This window comes from Piliocolobus tephrosceles, chromosome 4 (assembly GCF_002776525.5).
Source record: "Piliocolobus tephrosceles isolate RC106 chromosome 4, ASM277652v3, whole genome shotgun sequence".
Lineage (NCBI taxonomy): Eukaryota > Metazoa > Chordata > Mammalia > Primates > Cercopithecidae > Piliocolobus > Piliocolobus tephrosceles.
The window spans coordinates 14,300,415-14,317,626 of record NC_045437.1 but is presented as its reverse complement, the minus strand read 5'-3'; the positions used below and the strand labels follow the sequence as shown (position 1 = coordinate 14,317,626).

General features: G+C 44.1%; 1 protein-coding gene across 1 annotated transcript in view; it reads left to right on the top strand.

Annotated features, from left to right (window-relative positions):
- The window catches only part of ANKH (ANKH inorganic pyrophosphate transport regulator), a 160,750-nt gene that overhangs the window by 101,229 nt on the left and 42,309 nt on the right, over positions 1 to 17,212 (top strand). The window contains exons 3-5 of the mRNA XM_023218266.2: positions 9,226 to 9,344; positions 11,879 to 11,962; positions 16,623 to 16,793. Of these exons, the coding sequence (XP_023074034.1) occupies positions 9,226 to 9,344; positions 11,879 to 11,962; positions 16,623 to 16,793 (374 nt within the window). The remainder of the gene's footprint in view (positions 1 to 9,225; positions 9,345 to 11,878; positions 11,963 to 16,622; positions 16,794 to 17,212) is intronic.

Here is a 17,212-nt window from a genome sequence, read left to right as displayed (position 1 = left end):
ATCTCGTATATATTTAATAATCATTATTCGTTTTTATACTTCTGCAATCACAGCATTTTTCCATCCACCAAACAAATGTTTTCCACAGTTGCTATGAAAGCACATATGAATTTCTTCGGAACATTTGAAAATCAGATTTTAATGATGTACCCTTTTCTACAGTGTTGGCCTCCTTACCATTTTCTGCCTAAGTCTTTAGCCACTCTCCTGCCTCTGCCATCTGCTACGTCGGGCATCTTTGCTCACCTTTCTGCCTCCTTCTGTTTTTAGTAATCCTGTAAGCTTTTCTATATCCAGATCCTGCCCGCTTTCTTTCCCGTAATCGTGGCCACAAGCTCCATGATGGGATGTTGCTGTTTCTCCACCCACTAGCCACTCTTCCCACCGCTTTCCTACATCATTGAACGTTGCCCTTCCAATGGCAGTCTCTACGCATCCCCTGTATTTGACGCTTACACCCATTTTCACTTCCTAGTAATCCTGAAAACAGCTACTTATATTTCTACTTCAGCAGTCAGCTCCTGGATAGCTATGTGTGTGACAGGGGAACACTGACGTAGATAAAACAGAAAAGGAAATACTCCCAGCATATTTGACTTGAAAAGCCATTGTATGATTTCAAGCAGTCTTCCAATTATATTTGCTTGGGCTGATATTGAAATGAGCATATATTCCCTACATGTACAGCTCCTGGGTGGGGCCTACAGTAAGCACAGGAAGCCTTGTATTAGAAATTCATCATGCTGAATTCAGAGTGGGAATATAAATGAGATACATCGAGGTTAAACTGATTTCTTTCTAGTCTCTTGTCCAGGCAAAAGTAGTTGAATTGCCTTCAACATTTCTTTAAGTGCTAGTTTCCCATCACCTTAATGAATGTATTTCCTTTTAGCAAGTTCTTCTAATTTTTCAAAGGCATTTATTTTTGACATGTGAGAGCATAGAGCAGGAAGAGATTTTCTTTTTGGGGTTAGGACAGGCCTCATGAATGGAGTCATTTCTCAACCGTCTCTGAAGGATGAAGTGCATTTCAGCACTTTCTTCAGTTTGTTTGTTTGTTTGTTTTTGAGACAGAGTCTTGCTCTGCTGCCCAGCCAGGAGTGCAGTGGTGTGATCACAACTCACCACAACCTTGACCTCCTGGGCTCGATCAGTTCTCCCACCTCAGCCTCTTTAAGTAGCTGGGACTACAGGTGCACACCACCACATCTGGCTAATTTTTGTTTTTTTTGTTTTTTTTTTTTTTTGTAGAGATGGGGTTTTGCCATGTTGCCCAGGCTGGTCTTGAATTCCTGAGTTCAAGTGATCTGCCTACCTGAACCCCCCTCAAAGTGCTGGGGTTACAGGCATGAACCACCACACCCGGCCAGCACAGCACTGTCTAATTTTTCCTTATCTTTGTTATAGAATGGAGTCAAGAATTTGCCCCGTGCGCTATAATGAATATTTTGCTATGGCCGTCTAAAGTGATCCCAACGTGATGTTCTCTATGTTAGACTTTTTCTCCCCAGTCTGGATGAACCTCAACACTTCGTACTTTTCACTGTTTACTAACAATTTACCAGTCCCTGGGGGATCTTCTTCACTGACAAGGGATTTCCAGTGTGGACATTACCAGCTCTGAAAAATCAGTTGCAGATGTATCTTCTCACTTTCACTAACGCAGTGTCCCCTCTGTGCATCAGTTAATGGGTCACAGTAGGATGATTGAAATAGGCTCAGGTCAGGCCGGGCACGGTGGCTCAAGCCTGTAATCCCAGCACTTTGGGAGGCCGAGACGGGCGGATCACGAGGTCAGGAGATCGAGACCATCCTGGCTAACACGGTGAAACCCCGTCTCTACTAAAAATACAAAAACTAGCTGGGCGAGGTGGCGGCCGCCTGTAGTCTCAGCTACTCGGGAGGCTGAGGCAGGAGAATGGCATAAACCCGGGAGGCGGAGCTTGCAGTGAGCTGAGATCCGGCCACTGCACTCCAGCCTGGGTGACAGAGCGAGACTCCGTCTCAAAAAAAAAAAAAAAAGAAAGAAAGAAATAGGCTCAGGTCAAAGAGCACTAAAAGCTTTTGTAGTGTCATCCCTCATTCACTGGGTTTGCCCCAGTAAAGGAAAGAAGGAAAGAACCTTTTACTAGGTCCTTTTCATTAGATTTACTGTAGTTAAGGAATTATTTTTCCTTACATTTCTTTTTTTTTTTTCTTTCCTTGACCCCACTATTGAGCTAGGCATTCTCCCATCTTTGAGAACTTTGCGCTTGGTAATGGATTTCCCCAGACAAGGCTGGGGTAGATTCCACTGACCACTCAGACACTTCCGTGGGAATGCTTGGTGGAGACTGCGAGGGAAAGATGGCTCCAGAGAATGTGCCCAGCAACTCTTCCCGCCCAGCCAGACCTTGTGCAATAAGCCAATAGAGCAGACACTTGGAATTGTGTTGGGCTGAGAGAGTTGAAGTCTAGAAGGTCCACCGGACAAGAGTTACTGTCCATTCTGTGCACACCCATAGCCTGGCTCGAGATACCCAGACTGCACAAGCCTTGGGAGTATTTCTTGGCCCTTGTTGAGCAGCTGCAAGTATCTCTTTTTTAGCTTAACTACAGCCATGATCTGTCATAGACACCATTTTTTAAAACTGCATTGTCCTGCTAGATTCAGTTACAAAACAGAAACCAAGAGTACAGAGCCCAGGGTTTGCCATCACCACACCTTCATTTAGGCCAGTGGTTGTGGTGCATGGAGGAAAGCATGCTGACCTTGCATTTGACCCCATTTGGGTCCAAATTAATTTCGTGTGCATGGAAATTAGTATTGCCTAACCTCCTAATTCATGAAGATGTCGAAACCACTGCTGTGGATTTTAACTTTCTTTCCACGTTTATTCTTAACAGTAACCTGTGAGGCCCTTGCCATGTTCTGAAGCTGCCTGGGTAGGCAGCAGAATTCAGGGGAACAAAACTGCAGGTTCCTGTGCCCTTCCAGTGAGCCACTGAAGTAATTTCTGGCCGAGTTCTGTTTGCCAGACTTCTCTTTTCAAACCTTTTCCATTATTCATGGGTTATTAACCAGCTCTATAAAGAGTAAATTAGTATAATTTGCCATAATTTAAACCAATGAGGGTGCTAGGAGTGAACGGAAAGTGTCAGTATAGTCTTACAACTTATGGCCATGTGGAAAACCACCCGATCCTCAGCAGCTCAAAACACAAGCATTTATTTTTGTTTGCAAGACTACAGGTTGGCTGGGTGGATCTTTGGAACTTGACTAGGCTCATGCCTCTGTGGTCAACTGAGGGTCAGGAGGTTGCTCTGCTGACCTTGGTGGGCTCCTTGTTAGCAAACATCCGGCCAACCTCGATGGCCTCTGTTGGAACAGCTGAGCTCTCCTCCATAGAGTCTCTCATCCTCCACTAGCTTTGCCTGGGTGTTTTTAGACGGCTCTTTTACACGGCTGTGGTGATGCTCCAAGTGAAGGGACAGCAGTACACCTGATGACTTCCTGAGGCCAGGAATCAGAACCGGCCCACCATCACTCCCACCCACACTGCCGACCCAAACAAATCACAGGCGGGGTGGGGAACAGACCCTGACTTTTGGTGTGAGGAGCCGCCAAATCATGTGACAAAGAGTGGGGATATAAGTAGGAGGGAAGACTCAGGGATATTTTTGCTACCAGTATATCCCAGTCACTTTATTTACTTATTTATTTATTTATTTATTTATTTATTTATTTATTTTTGCTCTGTCACCCAGGCTAGAGTTCAGTAGTGTGATCTCGGGTTATTGCAACCTCTGCCTCCCAGGCTTAGGTGATTCTCCTGCCTCAGCCTCCCAAATAGTTGGGATTACAGGCGCCTGCCACCACACCTGGCTAATTTTTGTATTTTTAGTAGAGACGGGGTTTCACTGTGTTGGCCAGGCTAGTCTCGAACTCCAGACCTCAGGTGATCCACCCGCCTCGGCCTCCCAAAGTGCTGGGATTACAGGCGTGAGCCACCGCGCCCAGCCTCCCAGTCACTTCTTTTAGGGGTTATGGATTTCAGCATTTATTCAATCATCACACTGGGCTAGATCCTGAGAATTCAAATATGAATAAGAAATGTTCTCTAGAAAGAAGCAGATCTCCTGCAATAAATTACTCTGAACCCCACTCCACCAAGTCTTGATGCCGGTGAGACAGAATTCTTGTTCTTGCGTTAAAATTTCACAGTTACTTTACTTACATTGTGCATGGGTTTATGGTATCTCTTCAAGACCTACGTGCTATTTATGCCTCCCATCCCCAACACTGGACACGTGTTGCCTAGTATAGATTATAGATGGGTAATATTAAATGTCTGTATCCCAGCCCAGATGCAGGAAACTGTCCCCTTCACAGCTGTGTTAGTGTGTGTAGTACCTGATGCATACAAGTCACTCAACACGTATTTATTGAAGTGATTTAAATATGGCCTATCAGCCATATAAACACACATACCTTGGAAATAATACCCTGGAAGCAGAGGGGTGAAATTACCTGCTCCCATGAAAAGCCTCGCAAGCTGGTCACAGTGGGTCAGTAACAGCACCTGTGAGACTTTCAAACATTGAGAACTTGGGAATTTGAATTAGAATAATGGTTCTCAAATTTGCCTATTGGATGTGGAAAAATGTATCTAGACTTATTTCGGTTAATGTTGACATTTTATGGTTTGTAACAGCTCCTGGAGGAACAGGTTTGAGAACCACTGATTCAGAAAGGGCCCATGGCCCTGGCTGGCTGAGGTCAGTGGACCCGTGAATCTGAAGGGCACTTTCTGTGTCTCTTGTTTAGGAGGGTCAAAACTGTCAACGTGTAAACAGGTCAAGTCACTGTCTTCTTGCTGTTGCAGTGTCATAAAATTTGTTTACATCTGTTCAAAAACCTTGTTTAATTTTTTTTGTAATGTTCTGCTCTTCATAAGGAATACAAGCTGTTTTAGAACAGTCTTGGTAAGTCAGTTTATAGAAGCTGAAGGTTGCTAAATATTGCTAAGGCAGCTAGCCTGGTAATTATGGACTCTATGCAAAGCACTTTAAACAAATTACCTGTCCCCCACCCCCCAATAGCTCTAGCTGGAAATAGCTTAGGGGCATGGGAGGTAGGGAGTCGCCCCAAGAGAGTGGGTGAAAACAGTTGTTGGAATTTTCTACTCACAGCTCCCAGGGTAAAGTAACCTCTGTAGTTATAATCAGACTCCTCTATCATGTAGGGGAAGCGTAGAATGAAGTTAGAAAACCTGGGAGGAAAAGCTTCTTCCCATGGCCGTCAGGTATCTCCTGGAGTAGCTGAAAGAGGAAGAGACTGAAATAAAAAGAAGTTAAAAGAAGCCAAGGCAGCCTCAAGCTTCATAGGTCCCACAGTACTCTGAAACCCAGGGAGCTAGGACAAGCCCTGGATGCTAAAGAAGGCAAGAATTTGGGGACAGCTTCCCACAGAACCAGAAAGCTGGGCTGGCCTCATCCCCAGGAGAATGGATGGCAAACGCCCCAGCAGTCCTTAGACCCTGTAAATATTACATGTTTAGCCCAGTTACTCTGCATGAAGGCACGGTTTTTGATGTTTCTGTTAAACTATTGTAATAAGTAGCTACATTTAAGAAACTGAGGTTAAATTATATAGAGAGTTTATTTGGGCCAAGATTGAGGATCGCCACCTGGGACACACTTCCCAGTGGCCTCGGGGAGTGCTCCTTTCAACCTTTGTTACAAGCAGGTTTTTAAAGGCAAAAGGGGCTGGGTGCGGTGGCTCACGCCTGTAATCCCAGCACTTTGGGAGGCTGAGGTGGGTGGATCACCTGAGGTCAGGAGTTCAAGACCAGCCTGGCCAACGTGGTGAAACCCCGTCTCTACTAAAAACACAAAATTAGCCAGGTGTGGTGGCGCATGTCTGTAGTCCCAGCTACTTGAGACAGGAGAATTGCTTGAACTCGGGTGGAGGTTGCAGTGAGCCGAGATTGCGCCACTGCATTCCACCCTGGGCAAGACAGAGCGAGACGCCATCTCAAAAGAAAAAAGGCAAAAGGGGACAAGGAATGGGCCGACACGAAGTCGCTTGACGGGAATACTCATTGATTTACGGTATAGGGTATGGACTGTGGTGTCCAGCATACGGCATTTTATGGCTACTTGGCATCAGTTCATCTGGAGCCCACATAGTAAGTGGCTTCAAGGTCATTATTAGCTCAAGGTGGGAGTGAGACGTGACCGCTGTCACACATTGTCCCACTTCAGTGCATCTCTAGGCCTGATCATTAAAGGGGCTGCCCTTCCTCAGATGAGTTTCTTTTTCTTCTCAGCAGGGGGAAGCTTATGTATATTGATCTCTGTATTTCTGGGTACTTCAAGCAGACTGCATGCCCTGCTCTCAGCTGCTGAAACTCACATGTCCCATCTGATCTTCCTGCCACCCCAGAGTTGAACATGAAAATGAGCCTCTGTCTCCCTCTCTCAGAAGCTACTTGTGCCCGTGTTCCAGGGCTGCCCTAACAAAGTACCATAAACCAGGTGGTTGAAGCAACAGAAATTGAGCGTTTCACAGTTCTGGATGCTGGAAGTCTGAGGTCAGGGTGTTGCAGGGATGGCTCCTGAGAGAGATGAGGAAGACTGTCTTCCAGGCCTCCCCCTAGCTTCTGGGTGTTTGCTGGCAATCTTTGGCGTTCCTTGGCTTGGAGAAGACTCACCCCGGTTTCTGCCTTCATCTTCACATGGCGTTCTCCCTGTGTGCATCTATCTCTGCATCTGAATGTCCGTTTTGTAAGAACATCGGTCATTGGATTGAAAGCCCACTCTACTCCAGTATGACCCCATCTTAGCCAGTTATATCTGCAATGACCTTATTGCTAGATAAGGTCACATCCTGAGATGCCAGGGGTTAGGATTTCAACATCTGAATTTTGAAGGGACATAGTTCAGCTTATAACACTGCCCTTTCATGAATTCCATAGTCCCCAGCTTCAGCCACAGCAGTCAGGTCCCCTCAGCTGGTGTTTTATAGTGACCGTAACCTTCACCAGGGGATTTGAGCTCATGAGCTATTCCTAGCCAGCCCCGTGCTCTTGCACTTGGCATTGTGTTCGTTGCTCTACTCGCCTGGCACAGCTGCCTTTACCATTGCCAGTGGCCTCAGCTGAGAGGTGGGTATGGGGACAGCAATGTGGGCAAGGTCAGGATGGACTCCTTGCAGATCCCTGCACAGTGAACATTTGTTCACTGAATGAAAACACATGTGCAAATAAACAGCAGCAGCAACAATAAACTTTGAACAAAATTTCCACAGTTCAGCACCCAAAGTAGACCATTTGTATGATTAAGTAACATCTTCATTCTGGCTTTGTGTTTAAGCCAGCTTAGCTCATGTCTGAATGCAGTTCTTACCTGGCTGCAAAAATCAGACAGGAGCTCTCCCTCCCTGCCTTCCCAGGTCAAACCTCTACTAATCCCCTTTTCATCTCTGCACGGCTTCTGATCCAAACGACAGGGACGTCACAGCTGCCTCCTTCCATCCATGTCCCTTGCTATAACTAATCCCATCTTCCCAGGTCTGTTTTCTTTCTGCCACGTGACATGCCCTCTCTTGGATTTCTCTTCTTGATGCCTCAGTGGTTCTGATGGCCCTGCTACCATGACACCTGGCACCTTTGTTCACCTAGCAGCTGACCTTCTGGTTGTTCACCTCTACCCTGCCTGGAAGGACTAGGAGCTTTCCTCCTGCACTCTCCTCGACCTGCCCCACCTCGCTCTCTGAAGATTGTAGTCATTCCAGCCTCCCACCTCTTGAAACCACTTACTCACACCTCTAATATCCATAGTTGTAAGAGAATGAAAACTGGAGGCACACCTACTGTTACAACATTCATAAGACACTGTGAAAAACATGAAGATTATTATTTTCTTGTCTTTCTCTTCCTTTCCTTCCCTTTCCTTTCCTTCTCTTTCCTTCTCTTCTCTTTCCCCTTTCCTTCCCTTCCCTTTCCTGTTTCCTTTCCTTTCCTTTTGTTTTTTTCCCTCCCCTTCCCTCCCCTCCCCTCTTCTCTCCTTTTTTCTTTTCTTTCTTATAAAGACAGGGTTTCACTCTGTCACCCAGGGTGAAGGACAGTGGCACGATCATAACTCACTGTACCCTTGAACTCCTGGGCTCAAGCAATCCTCCTGCCTCCACCTCCCAAGTAGCTGGGACTACCGGCATGTCCCACCATGCCTGGCTAATTTAAAATTTTTTTTTTTGCTAGAGACCAAGTCTCACTATGTTGCCCAGGCTAGTCTCGAACTCTTAGGCTAAGCAATCTTTCTACCTCAGCCTCCTGAAGTGCTAGGATTACAGGCGTCACCCATCTTGCCTGGCCTGTTATTTTTATATATAATCTAAACCTCTATCAATGAGGTAAAAAAATAGCTCAATATTTTATTTAACCTTTGGTAATAAGATCTGTCAGGATTCCTGACTAATACATTAGGAGACCTTTCTCCTTCTTCCCTATTCCTGTCTGACACATATGCATTCATTCAGCCCGTCCTGGCTTACTGCCTACTATGTTCTAGTCACCGGTAACAAATTCTGATATTGGAAGGACGACAAAAGCACCTCCGCAATGTCATTTTCCAGCATGCAGGACTATACCCTAAGTTGCCACCCTCTTCCCAAAAAGTGGAATAAAAGAACTGGCAAGTGTGAAAAAGCTAGCTTTAAAGTTTTATGGAAAGGCATATTAACATCTAGAAATTTTCTCTTAGTAAATAATTAAGAATATGTGTAAACATTTAGCTTCAAACCTAGCCACCAAGCATTCTTTCGTAGTATCAAAATGGTGGAAACTACCTAACTGTGTAACAGTAGGAGACTGGGCAAGCTGATACTCAGCAAACTCTCAAAAAGAAATTCAGTTCATTGAAGGGAATTCAAAGAAATAAAATGTAGAAGCATATCGTGGAAAGATGTTCATGGTTTACAAAAGAGTGTGTGTAATACAATCTCATTTTTATGTTAAAACACAGAACAATAAAATAACGTGGTGATTAGAACCCAGAGCATTGGCTGTGACGCACTCTGGGTAAAGGGATGAGATTATAGACCATTTTTTTCTATTTGCGTATCTCATTTTTCTGCGACGAACAAATACTACATTTAAAATTGTTTTTAAGCTTTTGAAATAAAAAGAATATAAAGATATCCTTTTCTAAATATTTCCACATATGCCTTTCGACCCGTTGCAGCTTATAGTGATTTAGGATACTACATTATCAATAAACTGCACCATGTGGACGAGTCGGTGGGGAGCAAGACGAGAAGGGCCTTCCTGTACCTCGCCGCCTTTCCTTTCATGGATGCAATGGTGAGTAGAGAAGATCATTGGCTTTCTTTCTTTTTCTTTAGCTGGTGGTAAAATATGCATAATATAAAATTTACCATTTTAGCTATTTTTGTGTGTACAGCTTAATGGCAAGAATTACATTCACATTGTTGTGTAACCAATCTTCAGAACTCTTCGTCTTGCAAAACTGAGATTCTGTCCTCATTCAACAGTAATCCTCATCTGCCCCCTCCCCAGCTCTGGGCAACCTCCATTCTACTTTGTAACTCTACAAATTCGACTACTTGAGATACCTCAAAAGAGTGGAATCATACAGCACTTGTCCTTTTGTGACTGACTGATTTCACTGAGCGTGTCTTCAGGGTTTATCCATGTAGTCGCAGTTGTCAGAATTTCCTTCCTTTTTAAGGCTGAGTCACTTTCCAGTGAATGTCTAGGCCACATCTTGTGTATCCGTTCATCAGCGGATGGACACTTGCATTGCTTCCGCCTTTGGGTTCTTGTGAGTAATGCTGCTATGAACATGAGTGTGCAGATATCTGAGTCCCTGGTTTTGGTTCTTTGGGGTCTATACCCAGAAGTGGAATTGCTGGATCATATGGAAATTTGATTTTTAATTTCTTGAGGAATTAGCAGAGACTGATTTTCATAGCAGCTATACCACCAGCAGACTACTCAGGTTCCAGTTGTCTGTTAACTTTTAACCAGTCCATCTTGTCAATTTATTTAATTTTGCCACAAGTTCTGGTAGGTGGCAGGAAAGCCCATTTGAAAATTTTGATGCAGATACACAGTTCTTTTCTGATATAGTCAGGATCAAAGGATCAGAATCACTTTCTGATAAACTTGCCACTTGTGTGGCACAGACACCCACAGTTTCAGAGTAAGAATCTGTTGAACATACTGGCAGGGATTCATTATTTTAATAACCAGCTTTACCCCGTTAGCTCAGGGCTGCCCACTTCCATAAATTCTTTGTCATGATACTGAGGAGTGCTTAAACAGTGCTTTCATTCTCTTCTACTGCCTTATAGATATAAAAAAGACTTAGCAAAAAGGAAAAAAATAGATACATGTATATGTTTTCCAATAAGGTCCAGTGCTGGAAAGTAAACCCTTTCCTTTGGCTCCATTTTGAATTATTCTTGGAAGGAGACTTAAAAATATGTTAGTCTGTATAGTTTTTTACCACCCCCACCTCAAGTTTATATGCAGTTAGATGCATGGTGTAAGTGCATAACTGGCTTCCCTGCAGTGCCTGAACTAGCCCTTGGTGGTAGCCCAGTTAGAGAACTGAAGGAAGTGGCCTTTCTGACATCCCTAAAGAGTCGAAGCCCAGCTTCCTGGCCAGGTCCATGCTGTTGCTCTGAGGTCTGTCCTCCAAGCTCTGTTGGAAGTGGGACTGTACACACATAGAAGAATTACAGTTATACAGTGAATTCCAGGAACTCAGGACTGTTAGTGAAAGTGAATTGCAGATTCTTGAGGACCTGGTAGTCCATGTCCCTTCAGCTATATTTATTTGCCATAAGAGACTTTCTGAAATCAAACAGAACACCAGAGCGTTTGTAATTGGTACCCTTTTCTTCCATGTTTCTTCTGTAAGTTCCCCCAAAAACCCTGGCATAACAGCACGAGATGGCTAATAAAAAGGAAAATAATGAACATTTATAAGGAGCAGATCAACTCCTCCCTCCCCAACCCCTCACCCCTGGCAGCATGGTGCTGATGTATTTGGTTGGAGAGAGAATGTTTAAAGCCAGGAAGCTTATTATATGGTGGCTGTCAGACAACAAAGCCAGCCCACAGCCGGGATTTGCAGATGGGCAGGGAATTAGCTGTTGCTCTGCTAAGTCTTGACAGGGACCTGAGGAATAGACCCTGCTTGTCGCATTGTGCGTAACTCAGATGAAATGTCATTTCTGTGTCAGTCCAAATCAACCTTGAAGGTAAGAAGAATGAGCCTTAAACAGAGCCCGTCGTGAACTTGAAACCTTCTCCAGACCTGCTGTTCCCTGGGCTTTTCATCTGCTCCCCTCATAGCACCTTCCTCCTCATCTCCCAAAGTGTCAGGTCAGATCCTGCCCAAACTTGAAGGCAAGAAAACAGTAGACCCTAATCAGTCCGTGAGCGCCGGTAATGACTGTAATAACTCAGACCCAAATGAGAGCCCTCGCGATGACATGCATCACATGGGAAGGATGCTGCTTTGGGACTGCGATGCTTGAGAGAGAGAGAGATTGCGTTTCCTCCATTCTTGGTATTCCTTCAGCTTTCCTGCCAGGCATACAAACCTAATAGCACACTAGTCTACATGCAATTGGTGCTAAATAAATACCTGCGTGCAGTGCTTCACTCCACTGGAAAACTCTAACGTGGAGCCAGCCATCAGATCAAGTTGCAGTAATTTTACCAACCAAAGATTTATCAGACCTTGGCACTAAGGCTTTGAGGGGCTATAAAGTGTATTTCAGGAATGTCCAGTAAATCGCATCAACCAGAAACAGCATAATCCTGAAGGTGTATCTCATGCCAAATTCTTTTCTTTCTGGCAGGCATGGACCCATGCTGGCATTCTCTTAAAACACAAATACAGTTTCCTGGTGGGATGTGCCTCAATCTCGGATGTCATAGCTCAGGTAAATATGGTCTGTGTGTCAATCAGAGCTCCTCAGAGTCCCCTTCTGGCATGTGTAACTGATGTGTGATTTACATTCATTCACTGTGCAGTACATTCTGCATTCGACCTGGTTTTGCCAGCACTGTTATATCACATAGGGACCTCAATAAATATTTGTTAAATGAGTGAGAAAAGGAAACTCGCTGTAATAAAAGTATGTATAATCTTGCTAGAATACCAGTTGTAAGAATTTAAATTCAAATACAGGGGTTTTGACCTTTATTTTTAAAGAGCATGCATGTGAGATGACTCTAAAGTCATGTCTAGTACCTTTTGGCATGTCTTAGGGTCACTGTGCATTTGCCTGGGTACCCTCTACGTGGCTTAACACTATGAAGTCTGTCACTCTGTTCTAGAGAGAGGGCTCTTAGGAATTATTCTTAAATGTTCTTATAATCCTCTGTTGTTACCATGCAGGGCTGCCATTCACAGGTCACTTCCCCACATGTAGAAAGAACCAGGAAGTTGATTCAGCTACCTTTCCACGCTGTCTGAGAAGAAGGCCTACATCCCACTCTCTGTTGGGTCCAATTCTCTGAGCCCTGGCACTCAGCCCTGGCTTTCTGTCCTTTCTTCTTCTACCAAGGATAACGCATGAACAATTTTAGTGGAAAATTAGATTGAATTCCTATGATTTATAAGTTAGACTAAGTTCCTACAGTCAGGGATTTGGGAGAATGATTTCTTCATAGAGGAGGAGGTTAGACTATATCTCTACATGCCCTTCCAAATTCTCATTTCTTTCTTTTTTTTTTTGAAACAGAGTTTCGCTCTTGTCAAATGGCATGATCTCAGCTCACTGCAACCTCCACTTCCCAGGTTCAAGTGATTCTCCTGCCTCAGCCTCCTGAGTAGCTGCCTCAGCCTCCTGAGTAGCTGGGATTATAGGCACCTGCCACCATGCCCAGCTAATTTTTGTATTTTTAGTAGAGACAGGGCTTCTCCATGTGGGCCAGGTTGGTCTCAAACTCCTGACCTTAGGTGATCTGCCCACCTCAGCCTCCCAAAGTGCTGGGATTACAGGCGTGAGCCACCGCGCCCAGTCTCATTTCTATTCTATGAACATTTCCATACATTTTTCCTTTCTTGCACACCCTGATCTCTTAGCCACCTTCTTGAAATAATCTACCGCTGAACTGTTAGTATAAAGACCAGTAATTTCCAGATTAATTATGTTTACTCCGTGGATCACTATTATAAGTAGTTTAAATGGATTTCTACTAACACATTTGTGTGTGTGTGTGTGTGTGTGTAAATACTAGCAATACTAGCAACCGTCATTCTTTGATATGTCTTCGTTAAGTTTCTTAAGAGTGAGTAGAGAATTCTGTCCCAGTCTTACTATCTGTATCCTCTGGGAGATGAACTAGACTCTGCCTTATTCACTCTAATCACTTCATTTGAAATTCAGTAAGCCTCTCTCATTTCAAACACTGGCATCAGCAAGTTGGTGAGCATTTGTGAGCACACATTTGTAGATGTGTGTTTTTTTAAAGGCAAAAAAAAAAAAAAAAAAAAAACCCTTAACTTTGCCTGAAATAAACATAGTAGCCATCCAAGGACAGAAGAAGAAAAGCATATCTCTGAAAAAGACTTTGCCAATACACCTACAGCCATTTTCCTCCTCTGTTTTAAACCTGATCCTGGCCCTTGCCTGTTGAGGGAAGGCCTGCAAGTTCAGAATAAACAGATCTGGTTAGTGGGAGCGTGGAAGCCAAGTTCAGATGCCATCTGGCTTCAGGCTGTGCCTGGTGGAGTAGTTATTTTAAACCTTGTTGCTTGAGTTCCTACCACAATTTGGCTAGGGGAATAAATTCTCTTTTTAAAGTGTTTTACCCTCAGGCTTCCGCTTATTACCTGAAAACATTTGTTAGGTATGAAAACATACCTAAGTTGGTAATGAGTAAATAGATTCCATGCAAAGTACTTTGAAATACCACCTTGGCATAAATAGCACATAATCACCAATCACCAGTCATAAAATGGAAATCATTTATAATGCCTCAAATTTCAATGGCAATTCTCGAGGAGGGGATTTTGTTTTGTTTTGTTTTGTTCTCAAGTTTTACTAAGTTAATGGGTTTCACACAATAGTACAAAAAACCTCTTGGTTTGGTGCAAACATGCAGTGCTTTTCTGTGCCGTCATTATTTTAACAGTTATATGTTCCAGTCAGTCACTGCCAAGGGATTTGTGAAAACATGTTGCTGTTTTTGTTTTATTCCCTGGTCATATGGACCTTCTTAGCTTGCTTGATATCAAGGTGAGAAATCTCAAGGTTGTTTGCCGTCTTCAGACTTTCCATCCTGTAACTCCTCTGCTACCATCAGCCCTTGCCTTTCAAGGTCAGCTGACATTCCAAGACTGGTCAGATCATAATGTGTACATCCCCTGCATTCCTGTAAATTCCCTTATCTCCTGCCTTTTCATCTCAGCCTTCCGAGAAAATTCCTCTGAACCAACCCTGTGTTACGCATCTTCCTCCACTTCTGTGGTGCTTCTGCAAAAGGTTACACCGTGGAACAAACTGATCAAACTGTAAATGCACAGTCTTCCCCTCACCTCTGCTGACTCTGTAGGAACTATTTCAGAGGGTGTTTCTCTGCCTCTCCCCTCCCAACTTATAACCTGATTTCCCACCTCACAGAGTCAGTTGCAGCAACCAAATTCATCACCTTCCAGCCAACAAACCTACACACTTACCTTCGGGCCCTGCATCCTCCCCATTCTCTTCTCATTGTAGGGGACGAGGTGAGGTGTCCCTCCCCCCATCCAGGGCCACTCCTCTGGGTCCTGGCCTGTGCTGCTTTCTCAGGAACCTGTTCCCTGCTTTCTCATGCATCGTTTCACTTGTCCTGTCGTGTTCAGATCTCTGCCATGTTAACACAGCAACAAGAAGCTTCCTGTGTATTTCACCTAACTCTTCAGCTATACTTCTCTTATCACTTTATAGCCAAACTTCCTGGGAGGGTGGCTTCTACTCACTTTTTCACTTCCCTTTCATTCTCTACCTACTTGAGGCTGACTTCCACCCCCATCAGTCCACCTAGATGGTTCTTACCAATGACTTTCCTGCCATTAAACGCAGCAGGCAGCTTCCCTGATCTTCTCTCTGTTGACTACCCCCTCCTCAGTCACACACTCCTTCCCACCGGCCCTCCCACCGCTGCAGTCCTGGTTTTTACGTGCTTCAGCTTGTTTTTTCCATTGATACTTGGCCATTAAGGTTGATGTAGCTCAGGAACAGGCGTTGTCCTACCTTTGTTCTCAGTATGCTTGTGAGGTCTTTGGAATGACTGGATCCCAGGAGGACTCTAGACAAAAGCTGGGCTGATTCTCTGATTTTTGCAGGACAGGGAAGTTAATACATTGTGAAGCTTGCTTTAGAGACTGTACCATTGAATAGAGATATAAACAGTATTGTAATTTCATTCTCTCCTGACTCTAGTTATTTCAACCTATTCTACTTTTATAGGTTAGTATTTTAAATGTTAATGTAAGTTGTTTTATAATTATCACTGTTGGTGTTTTTTGGCAGCATTTTCAGTGACTCGTTTTTGAGGTAGAGTCTCACTGTTACCCAGGCTGGAGTGCAGTGGCACAATTAAAACTCACTGTAACCTGAAACTCCTGAGCTCAAGTGAATCTCCCACCTCAGCTTCCAAAATAGCTAGGACTACAGGTGTGCACCACCACACCTGGCTCATTTTAAAAAATCTTTTATAGAGATGGAGTCTCACTATGTTGCCCAGGCCGGTCTGGAACTGCTGGCCTCCAGCAATCCTCCAGCCTCAGCCTCCCAAAGCACTGAGATCACAGGTATGAGCTATGGCACCCAGCCCATTTTTAGTGCCTTCGATCCTGTAAACATTAATGTCTGTTTTCCTGTATACATCATTGATCATTTCTGGTTTTTTCTTTGTTAAATGTAGCCTAGTTCTCTGGTGTGTGTTACATACACACCTGAGTGTCCAGCGTCGAGAGGGAAAAGCTACATTAAGTTGGTAATGAGTAAATAGATTCCATGCACAGTACTTTGAAATACCACCTTGGCATAAATAGCAAGTAATCACCAATAACCAATGGTAAAATGGAAATTATTTATAATGCCTCCAATTTCAGTGGCAATTCTCAAGGGGTGTTTTTGTTTTGTTCTGTTTTGTTTTTGTTTAATTTTACTAAGTTAATGGGTTTCACACAATAGTACAAAAAATCTCTCGGTTTGGTGCAAACATGCAGTGCTTTTCTGTGCTGTCATTATTTTAAGTTACATGTTCCAGTCAATCATTGCCAAGGGATTTGTGAAGACATATTGCAGAGATTGTTTTTTAAGCAATAACCTTAAAAACGATGCCTTGAAAGATGTTTGTAGTTGCTTGAAAGAATTTTCATGGTGGGTATAACAGAATGATCAGTGTGTCCCTCCAGTGAACTGCAGACACCTGCACCTGAGTTAACATGAGAGCGACACTAGGCCATCATCCAGTTTTCGCCTGTTTGCCTAAAAGTCAAGATCTTTGCTCAGAGGTCTGTCTCAGGTTCTAGAGCGTGGCCCTGTGCTTCTGTCGATCAGTTCCCGCTTCTCCCCGCTGACCTGTTCCCATTCTCCCTTCTCTCAGGTTGTTTTTGTAGCCATTTTGCTTCACAGTCACCTGGAATGCCGGGAGCCCCTGCTCATCCCCATCCTCTCCTTGTACATGGGCGCGCTTGTGCGCTGCACCACCCTGTGCCTGGGCTACTACAAGAACATCCACGACATCATCCCCGACAGAAGTGGCCCGGAGCTGGGGGTACGTCTGCCAACCCAACCGCGGTCTGTCTGAGACTCGGAGTAGAATAAAACTGTGTTCTACTCTGTAGAAAATGAGAAATCAGTGACGTCAAAACAAGAAATTAGCGAGGATGTTATACCCAGAGGCCAAGTGCTAGCTGTCTGCCGGGAAAGACAGTTGGAGAATTAATGAACTCAAACAGATGGATGTGATCTGAGATGTCACTGTCCAGTCTCCTTATCCCACAGAAGGAGACAGAGGCACAGAGAATCTGTGGCCAAGGAATAGATACAACATTCGTGGTTTCTCTTGCTCTTTTAAGTTATTCTGCAGTCAACAAAGGTTTCAGGGCCCACGTTACCTTTGAGTTTACATTTCACTATGTTTAATTTTATAGCAGGGATCCAGGCTTTGTTTATACTTTCTTCAATGGCCAA